General features: G+C 43.4%; 1 protein-coding gene across 3 annotated transcripts; it reads right to left on the reverse strand.

The window, feature by feature from the left end:
• Window positions 1-1481: 1481 nt before the first annotated feature.
• Window positions 1482-9063, reverse strand: LOC146568068 (casein kinase I-like). 3 transcript variants are annotated; one of them, XM_085283824.1, is made up of 11 exons: window positions 8782-9063; window positions 7395-7492; window positions 7192-7302; window positions 6644-6792; window positions 6159-6387; window positions 5792-5962; window positions 5530-5678; window positions 5251-5449; window positions 5016-5161; window positions 3877-3942; window positions 1482-2788 (listed from the first exon to the last, which is right to left on the reverse strand). In XM_085283824.1, exons 2-10 carry the CDS (start codon window positions 7468-7470, stop codon window positions 3910-3912), a joined length of 1263 nt encoding a protein of 420 aa, XP_085139950.1. In that variant the 5' UTR covers window positions 7471-7492; window positions 8782-9063; the 3' UTR covers window positions 1482-2788; window positions 3877-3909. The 3 variants fall into 3 exon arrangements, with proteins under 3 accessions (XP_085139950.1, XP_085139948.1, XP_085139949.1); XM_085283822.1 differs by having other exon boundaries at window positions 1482-2791; XM_085283823.1 differs by lacking the exon at window positions 8782-9063 and adding an exon at window positions 8538-8627 and having other exon boundaries at window positions 1482-2791.
• Between the last annotated feature and the right edge of the window lie 1804 nt (window positions 9064-10867).

A 10867-nucleotide genomic window follows, 5' to 3' on the forward strand; every position in this document is an offset into this window, starting at 1 on the left:
GTCCACGAAAGTCAGCACTCTGTGGATTATTTTGGTCTTTTGTAAGCCTGGAAGCCCGGGAGGATGTTAGCTGGGCACAAGCGGTGCCGAAAGGTCTTACAAGAGACAGGGCTTAGATGGATAAGAAGTACAACAAGATGTCCAAAACTGAGCCACTAGAAATGGCCTATAGCTCTGGCTCTATGAAAAAGAAATCAGAGAAGCAGAGCCCAAAAGAATAAATGTCCTGTTCTCCAAAGACACATCCAGGGTGTAGTCCCAGCTGGAAGGACAGAACCCCCTAGAGTAGTAGTGTCCAACTCCAGGCCTCAAGGGCCGGTGTCCTGCAGGTTTTAGATGTGTCCTTGATCCAACGCAGCTGATTTAAATGGCTAAATTACCTCCTCAACATGTCTTGAAGTTCTCCTGTTATGAACTAATCATTTGATTCAGGTGTGTAGACCCAGGGTGAGATCTAAAAAATGTAGGACACCGGCCCTTGAGGCCTGGAGTTGGACACCCCTGCCCTAGAGTAATATTGAAAGGGCATCTCAAAGAAAGACGCATCAAATAAATAAATAATTGGCCCTGAGAGCAGACCACGACAAAAAAGAGCCAGTCAACATCACAAAAGCAGACATTCAAAGACGAGTCACAGAGCTGGACAGCACCCAGACCTGACATGATCCAGGCTTACTAGCTAATGATGCTAACTGCACTCCATGAGGACCTGGTGAAGCAAATAACAACAGGTCCCCACCCAGATGGCAGGACAACTTTAAACTTACCAGCCTCTCCAAAACTGGGATTTTCCTCTCAGGCATTGTAGCAACCAACCCGAGTAGCTACAAATCATCACATTCAAAGCTGTTCTTTGGATGATGTTGGCTGTCTTTTGTTCTGGTTCCACACTGTTTGGCAGACCTGTTGCCACTGATTTTCATTCCAATTTTTGTGCAATTCGGAATAACAGTCTTTTTCTCCCTGTTTCTCTTGCTTAAGAGCAACTTCTCGACACCCACCCTTCCACTGAGACCATTTCTGATGAGGCTTCAGTGAACAGCAGATGGATCAACTGAAGGGCCAGATGGATCTCTCAGGTTCTGTGTCAAGTCTTTGCTATATTCTTTCCTATTTCTTAAAAAGATGGCATTTAAATATTGTACACCACACACAGGTTTTCTGGAATCACTTTATTCGTGCAGAAATACTATTTTATGCCTATCAAACTGTGTTATCTTTGGCATGCTTTGAGTATTCTTCAAGTTCAAATTCCAGTTTCAAATTGGTTCAAGTCTTGTGCCTAATTTATACTTAAATGATTCACGTATCAGCATTAAGTAGCTTAAAAACAGATAACACTTCTCTGGTCAGATAAAGGAACTACTGGAAGTAAATTTTAAAGAAATCTTTAGACTTTTGTACAGCATTTGTATTCTGCGATCAGTTATGAATATGAATATTTAAGTATGTTTCCATCAAGAGAAAGATATCATTAGAAGTTTGTATAAGGTGTGTATATTTTTTATTGAATCAGAAAATATACACAAATATCATATTAATAAAGTTGAAGCATGGTAAAGAAATGTACAGGACATCAGTCATCATCCTCTAATCAGAGACCTCCATCCATCCTGACAGGCCTGGGTTAAAATACCGATGAGTACATTTTATATTATAACAAGAACCTTTCTGTCATTGCCTGCCTCAGTGCAAACCAAAACAAACGCGAGGCAGACTCTAAAGGTTTCCGGTAAAGTTTCACTTTCTGTCCCAGGTGTGTCAGGAGGTACTCTTCTCTCCAGCTCCGTCTTTAAACAATCTGTCACATTCTGGCAAAAGTATGTACACATTTTACATGTCATATAAAATGGGACAAAAGCCAAAGTAAAGAAAAATACAAATGTAACACCAGACTTGCTCACCACCAAGATCTTACAACTTTCTCGAGTCTCTTCATGCCTGGAGTTGCAAGCTGGACTAAGGCTTCATCATATCATACAATCCACGTTATATCCCGATCTCTGCTCGTGGCAGTCTTTTTGCACTTTTCACATTCAGTAATGTTTTCAGTCTTCCTTAGGTAAGACTGTAACAAATGTGCTGAAAAATAGGAACTCCTAACAGGTTTTACAGCCTCCCTCTTCCTCACAACTAGCTTTCCTTTCTTCTGGCTCTCTAAAGCAAAGCTGAAGGCAAAACGAACGATTAGGACAATAACACAGACAGACACGTTTACTGACGAAAAGCAGCCTCGCTCCCATTTATCCCCTTCCTCTGTTCCTCTCGGTGGTCCACGTTAAAGCAATCGCCTGGCTCGCCTCTCGTAGGCCTGGATACACTTTTGTTTTGCATTTGTCTCCATGTTTCCTTTTTTTTATTTTTTAAAGATATCTATTAATAATAAAGAATACCACAAGCAGCAGATGTAGCTCTCAAACATTAGCAGATTGATAGTTGTTGATTTTATCACAGGTGTAAACCACAAAATAATTGACTTAGTCCATTTTGTGCACTTTGATGGTTTATTTTATGCGAGTTGAGTTGAGCCTCTGAATTGACCGAGTCGACCCCCGTCCGGCAACACTCTCTGAAAAGCAGTATCAAACGGTTCCAGGCTAGAGTTCGTCTGTCCCACTGGTTTTCCATCATCTCAGCAAGCTTTAACACTGGGCATGCTCACACCGCATACTGACAGACACACGGACGATCGATCCCCCTTTAAGGGCCTGTAATGCTTTCTCCTCCTGCAGACACTCATGTTTTCATTCATCCATTTGAAAAGTAAGGGGTATTTGATACCCTGCAGCTGCTGAACCGCAAGAGAAAAAAAGAAGAACAAAACAGGAAAATGTTAGTCTTTAAAAGATGAAGATTTTCAGCTGATCACTCTGTGCTGCTTCTGTTTTGTAGCCTTAGTCAAATTGTAGTCCACCCGTTTATATGCCTGCTAAGTGCTGTTGTACTGCGCTACTGCTACCATTAATACTACTTAAATTCTGTTTAGAGTAAATATATTAAGTCTGCTTTTGCAGCATTTCAATTTTAAAAGAAATTTAATGACAAATGTCTTATGTTACCCTTTCCTGCATTTATAAAGTCAACTGGGATGTCATAGAGCAGTGCCATAAAACAAGTCATCAAATTTATTTGTGTCATCTTTGTGCATTTTTCCCTCTGAGCAGTTTTACTACTTCCCTCGCACCCTGCTGCACCCATACACTGTATATAAAAGATGGATCTGGTTTACAGGACTGAAAACTGAAGTTAGTTTAAAAAAAAAACAACAGCTGCAATCTTTTTAATTGACCAGAAGGTGGCCGACTCCATCCATCCACCCATTTATGCTTGCCGTTCACCCCATAGCATGGTGCTGTGTGACGAATCTGTGACGAAACTGATGTCACATTGTCTGTGCTGATTCTGGTTGGTCATGCATCTTTCAATTTTTAACTTGGAGTGCACAGCTGTGTCTGTTTTTACTGCTATTTTGATGCCAAATCAGTGCAGAAGCTCATTGACAGATTCCACAGGGGTAGAAAACAACAGACTGTGCAATGTCTTTGACTCCAGGTTTGACTTCTTCTCTTCCTATATCAGCGCTGATGTTTTGTTGATAGTGTCTTAGTGGTGACAGCTATTGCTCGGGAGAATACTGCAGCACCTGCCTGTATCTTAATGAAGACCAGAAAACCAGGGTACGTTTTACAGTGTGGCTGCACTCTTTTGACAAGTTGGTACCGTGTGAGCGTGTAGGGTGACTCGTGACAATCTATTTTCAAACTACACTATCCCTTTGATGGGGATGGGAGCTTGTACAGCTCAAAAGCAAGGATTTTTTTTTTTTTAAATAAAAGAAACGCTGTCTGTGTGAGTATGTGTCAGACATGTCCTCACCTGCCACTGACTTGCAGGCCAGGGAGAAGGAACTCACTTTGCCAGATGTTCAAATGGCACACTGACCTGAGTAAGGAGGGAAAACGAGATGATTAAAACAAGGCAAAAGCTAAAAAATAAAGAAAAGAGACTTTCTACGCCTAAACTACGCGAGCCGTCTTCGAGTTTAATTTAAGCAGACGGCCTTCATAGAGTTTGGATCATTTTATTCACTGCAGCAAACAAAGGACAGACACTGAAAAAAACCTGAAGTGCCTACTTATTACCTGTCAAGATCATAGGATAGTCTGGACAATTAAGTTCCTTGTTTTATATGCAAGTACATTATAAAATATTCAGTCAGTGAACAAAGTCATATTTTATCCATTTGAATTTCAGGTTTGGTTCATGTAAGAATCTTTAAAGAGCTCAGAGTGGTCATTCAGGTTGTCTGCTGTCACTGCTACAGGATGTAGGCACTGAAGGAAGGCCTTGGAGAATTAGTCTGCCTTCATATCATATTTGACTTTAAGCTCCACAGTAACAAAAACTCTTCGTATGCATGTTTTGGTGGTAATTATAAGTAGATTAATGATGACTATTTTCCTGCTTCCAGTATTTCAGATATGCATCACTAGTTAGAGCAGAGTGCCAAGTATAATGAGAAAATGCAGTAATCTAAGTTAGTGCAAACTCTTCTCATCCACTTTCTCCACCAAAAAGAAGAAATAAGGAAAAAAAATTGTTTCAAAAGAGCAAAGAGTGACACCTGCTGCAGATTATTTGTGGTCAAGTTTCATAAAGTTCCTTGTAGTTCCTGTGTGCTAAACATGCCTGCATAACATGTAAGGTTCTCTGTCTTAGTTTACTGTATTAAGTTATATTTATATAGCACCAAATCACAACAACAGCCAGCTCAAAGCACTTTAGATGACGAGGTATAAACCCTACAATAATACAGAGAAAACCCCAACAATCAGACCGCCCCTTATGAGAAAGCACTTGGTGACAGTGGGAATGAAAAACTCCCTTTTAACAGGAAGAAACCTCCAGCAGAACCAGGCTCGAGGAGGGGCAGCCATCTGCTGCATGTGAGGTGATGTCTGAATATCCATCACCAGTCCTGAGTGTATAGAAAGACACAGTGCTAATCTTCCTACCTGTGATGTGGTGATGCGTGATTGGTCGAGGCGTGCAGTGAGATCGGAGGAGGAGACATTAGCCGGGGCCCCGCGATGAAGCCTCATGGCCACCTTCCTCTCTCGCTCAGCTCGCTCTGCTCTCCCAGCCTGAGGAGAGCGATTACCTGTGTGAGCACACAGAAACACACACTTAAAATGAAAACCTGAACTCTGCTGCTGCCCTCCAACACCCAGAAGAAAGCAACACCCTAACCTGACTGCTGGACCCCACGCGTAGCTGGGTTAGGAGGAGCAGCGTCTGCCTCGTTCCTCACTCTGTTGGCTGCAGAAGGGTTTGGACCCGGCGGCAAAGCTCGACCTCCCGCTCCTCTTTGGCCTCCTCCTGGTCTTTCCTCTCCATCTTTCCCCTCTCTCCTCTCCCTTTCGCCATCGTCTGTTGTCCTGCCGGCCCCCTGAGACACAAAGGAATAGCATAGATGAGAAAGTCTGCTAGAAAAGGGATAAATCTTCCAAGTCCAAGTGCGACACGCACAAACTTCAGCATGTTCCAGTCAAAGACATAGTCGTAGGAGAAGCCTTGTCGGTGGAAAAGGTTCCTGAAGAGCTGCCTTAGATAAGAGTAGTCTGGCTTGTCATCAAACCGTAGGGAGCGACACAGGTTCAGATACGTGGAGAACTCAGCTGGGAAACATAGGAGACAGAAGATTTAGAGCAAAGTCAGATGAACAGTCTGACAGAAAAACTGCAAAAACCTCTTTACTGCACTCAAGAACACCACTCTAACAGCTACTCACATGGGTAACCTTTGCACAGCACCTCGATAGGGGTGGACATTTTCTTCTCACTGATACGTTCATACTTCTGCCGCTTGGTGGCAGCCTTGAGTCCTTGCCATGGCAGAGAGCCCAGGTTGAAGTACATGAGAACATAGCCCAGAGACTCCAGGTCATCACGTCTCGACTGCTCTGTGGAGAAAAAGACGGAGCAAAGGGACGAAAAGAGAGAAGAGAATGAAACAGCAGGAAATGTAGGGAAAGAAAGGAAAAAGCTACAGCTCTGAGAATCATGTCACAATTAATAAAAAGGAATCAGAAAAATCATATTGGGGTCCGCAGAACACACACAACAAGACAGATACGCAGGCCGTCTCCGCTGCCTTACCGATGCCCAGATGGGTGTTAATGGAGGCGTAGCGAGCGGTGCCGGTTAGGTTTTTATTCTCACGGTAAGGGATGTGCTGGTGTGTCCGGGCGTCACGGTATTTCTTGGCCAGGCCAAAATCGATGATGTAGACCAGGTTTCCCTTCTTCCCGAGCCCCATCAGGAAGTTATCGGGCTTCACGTCTCTGTGGATGAAGTTCTTGGAGTGGATGTACTCGATTCTGCTGATCTGAAGACAGACAAAGGGGGTCACTAGTTATCTTGTATGCTGAGGCACAGTTAACAAAAATTTCCTTTCATGAAGGTAAACGGACGAGTCTCAGTCTTGAGGAAGTGTTTTAAAAATGGTATGAAATTCTGACAAAGTACACAGAAGCTCTCATTTGAGCTCTTAACGTGATTAGTTACTACAGATGATAGGGTGCAAGGTGGAAAAAAAGAAGCCCTGATGAGCTGTTAGGCTTTTTGTGGCCAGTCGGTCTCACCATCTGGTCTGCCAGCAGCAGGACTGTCTTCAGGCTGAACTTGCGGGAGCAGAAGTTGAACAGGTCCTCCAGACTGGGACCCAGCAGCTCCATCACCATGACGTTGTAGTCGCCTTCCGCTCCACACCACTTGATAGCCGGGATTCCCACTGTGGTGTGAGAAGGAGCAGAAATGTTAGGAAACCGAATCATTTGGAGTAAAGATTCTCACTCATATATCAACCTCTGCACATAAATAAAGCTTCAAGTTATTTATCTTATGTCCGTCACTGTGTTATCACCAGCTTAGTGCAGCAGGATGATCATTACTCCTAGTGACCATAAAGACACTCAAATGCTCATTAATTGCATTTCAGTCAAAGATAACTTGAGTTTCAATGCCTTTGTGTGCCCTGAAATGTCTTTCAAATTCACCATAATCTCTTTGCAATCATGGTTGATAGCTCTCAGCAGCCCTAAATACTCCTTAATGACCCTAAAACTATTTACTACATCTCAGCAGACCGGTAGTAAAGCTTTCAAAGAGACCCTGAAATATTTCTCTGTACCTCCACCCTGCATCATTTTGTAGAATTTGCTCTCGATGTGGAGCTGTGGATGTTTGGTCTTCACACATTCCAGTTTAATGGCTACTTCCTCTCCTGTAGCAATGTTTGACCCTGATGAGAGAAACAGAGGTTAGATCAGAAGAACTTAAGTCTACAAAGCCCCAAAACTGATGGCAATTGGCACTACTTGCTTAGATACTCACCGAGATAAATATCTCCAAAGGATCCACTCCCTATCTTCCTCCCAAGGCGGTACTTGTTCCCCACCCTCAACTCCATGGCTCCTGAGCTCTTCAACTTGCTGGAACGGTTCGACAGAATCACACAGACACACACACGCACAAAGCTGTCATCAGTCACCGGTGATCAATAGAGTGAAAGGACACTGGTGAAAAGACTGCAGACTTTAGAGTACAAGCGGTTAGGCCTTAGGCTGCTGTATCAGTGAAGGGAAACAGAACTGTAAGCCTGAGCAAAGTACAATGACGTAGTGCAGCCCGAGTTGAATCTCTGGAGCCAGGAGGGAAACTGTGGCACACATGTGGCCAAAGCGTCAAAGAGACACGACCTAATGAAACACCCCTGCTCCTGACGTGTGCCGAGGATGGTTGACAGTAAATTCCAGGCAACAATGTAGGCCAATAAAGTATTTATAAACTGCATGGAGCAAAAAAAACAAGGTGAGAGTGAAGAAGAACAGAGCCTGTAGTTGTGTAACATGATTTATTAAGAACTGCAGGGGGTGGGGGGGAAATCTCACACACACACACACTCTTCCCAAAGCACTTTAAAGGAGTCTTGATCCTGTGTACAAGTGATTTGCATAAACTTGCTATTTCTCACCGGGGTCCCCTCACAAAATTTGAATGAGTCATGTTTTCCTCATCCTGGCCCTAACTGTGTGCACAGCCCTGAAATGAGGACATGAAAGTGTGAGATGATGGAGGGGGCTTTTCGACAAAGGTTACGCTTTTACAAGCCAGCCTGACATCGCATTAATCGCTGACTAAGTCGCCCCCCCTTCCCCTTTCAGTCTTGACTGCATTGTAGACGAACCTCCACATACACACCGTGCACTGCTGCACACCGCCAAACCCTTTCCAGCAGGTTTCTCAAGCTCGTTTTCTCTCTCAGCCTTCCAGGAGCTGCTGCTGCTGTGCTGCCAGCGTTACAAAACTGGGACCCACTATTGCAGCAAGAGACTGCAAAAACAGGCGAGACGTGGTATTTTCACCCAGCGTGCTGTTGCCCCAGATATCACAAAGCAAATGAGGAAGGCCGTGCATGCACAAAAACCCCAAAAACCCCACAAATCCAAACAAACAAATAAATAAACAACAACATACCGTTCATGTCTGGATGGCCATCAGATATGGTAATAATTCCCCATAACCGCACCCTCCACACAGGACCTCTGATCGAGCGCACCCCCTCGCCCACCCCAACACGACTATCTGGACTCTGTTTGGCTAACCCAAGCCCTCCCCCCTCCACGTCTCTCTCGCTCTCTCTCACACACACAGACATCTTCGCCAGCCAACATACACCCACCCCCCGAAAACCCTCACCACCATCCCTGCACCTTCTCACCGGCTTCGTGGTCGTCCGTCGTCTCACTCAGGACCCTGGACAGCGACGTACCGATGCGGCTTCGGACGGCTCATAGCCTCGGAGATGCGTGACCCAAACCCGAAGTGTCGACCAAAAAATTACCAGCTAATCCGAGACGACCCGGAGGTGGAGATGCGACTAGAGGAATCTCCGTGGAGTCACGTTTATTTAATGGAAAAAAAAATCTGAAACTAGACACCGAGGTCCTCCTCTTCCTCTCTCCTTTGGCTGCTCCTCTCCGTCTCCCCCTCACACCCAGCCCTCCCTCACTCTACACCATTGACAATATCAATGATGTCATGCACAGGCTTGCAGAGATGCCCGGATTGTCTTAAAGCAGCAGGGCTGCTGAGAGCTGCTGCTTGCAGGCATGAATGAAGCGCCCTGATGCCACCAGCTGCACTCTGATCTCCCCTCGCTCTCAGCAGACTCTAAAATTAAAGCACAATAGAGAAGTATAAGATGATCACCGCCCTGCGTCTGCTGGAGTAAGCTATGTGCCTGTGTATGGAGGACCGAAGCTGCCAGGATTAAAAAATAAATAAATAAATAAATAAAAAAATTAAAATATTAAAACTTAATAATAAAATATCGTTTCCGTTACTTCTATTATTCAGTTTTCTATTAATTATCCTATTTATTTATTTATTTATTTGTGTTCCCATTAAATGTTTTTGCATATTAAGTTGCTCATTCGCTCTGTGATCCCACAATTTTACCCGCCCAAATAAAAGGTAAATAATTAATGATTGAAAGTCAGATGTGTACTTTATTAGGTACACCTGTCAGTTAGCACAAATAACTAATAATGACAGCAGGTCAATGCATTTAGTCATGAAGACATGCTGAATTTTAAACTGAGGATTAGGATGGAGGTTAAAGTGACTTTGGTGCAAGATGGTCAGAGCGTTTCAGAAACTGCTGATCTCTAGGGTTTACAGAGCATGGTCTGAAAAAAAGAAAATATCCAGCGAGCAGCAGTTCTCTAGATGACAATGTTGTGTTGATGTCAGGGTAGAATGGCTAGACTTTGAGCTCAAAGGTAGGCAGAAAGATTTCAAATAACCATATGCTATGCATGCATCTCTGAATGCGCAATACACATACACACAAAAGACCACGCCAGGTACCACTCCTGTCAGTTAGGAACAGGAAGACTAGGGGATCGATCAGAGCTGGACAACTAAAGACTGGAAAACAGCTGGTGTTGTGAGTCTCAATTTCTGCTTCAACATTCAGACATGAGAGTCAGTTTAGTGTAAACAACATGAAAGAATCAACCCATTTTGGCTTGTATCAGTGGATCACACTGGTGTGGTGTCCATCTACAGTGTACCCATCTTCTGATGGCTACTTCCAGCAGGATAAGGCACCACATCAGATCACCTCTAACCAATTTGGTTGACTGTACTCCACTCACCAGATTTCAATCCAACGGAGCATCTTTGGAAGGTGACGGGAAATCGTGGATATGCAGCTGACAAATCTTCAGTAGCTGTGCTATCATGATAATATGGACCAAAATCTGTGGAATGCTTCCAGCACCTTGTTGAATTTGTGCCATGAAGAATTACGGCAGTTATGAAGGTAAAAGTGGATCCAACCCAGTAGTAGGGAGATCTAACAAATAAAGTGTCTATTCCAGTGTTTTCACAGTTTTTATCATTTAGATTTTATTTACTACATTAAAAAAAAAAAAAAAAGTATCAGGCTGACATTCCTGTTTACTGAAGATTCATTTTATCAATTGAGTATCTAGCTAAAGAAAAAATAGCTAAAATCGAATTGTTTTGATTACAGGGTTGACTAATGACCCAACATTTTGATGCCATCTGACATTTCACCCTTGGAAATGTCAACACTTCATTTTATCCTATTAAGACATTTGATAGTGAGATCATAACTGGCGTATGATTTAAGTCAAAAGATGTTTTGTGAGTTCAGTGACCATGACCTTTTTTTTCTTTAAATGTTCCTTCCTATGTCAGAGAAAATCAATTTAGTTCATCAAATCGTAGACAAAAATACTTAGAAAACAAAATCCTGAAAGCACAAATAACAGTCT

Source organism: Mchenga conophoros, linkage group LG8, assembly GCF_057382185.1.
Source record: "Mchenga conophoros isolate Kocher_MC1m ecotype Shallow Benthic linkage group LG8, M_conophoros_male_GT1.1, whole genome shotgun sequence".
Classification (NCBI taxonomy): domain Eukaryota; kingdom Metazoa; phylum Chordata; class Actinopteri; order Cichliformes; family Cichlidae; genus Mchenga; species Mchenga conophoros.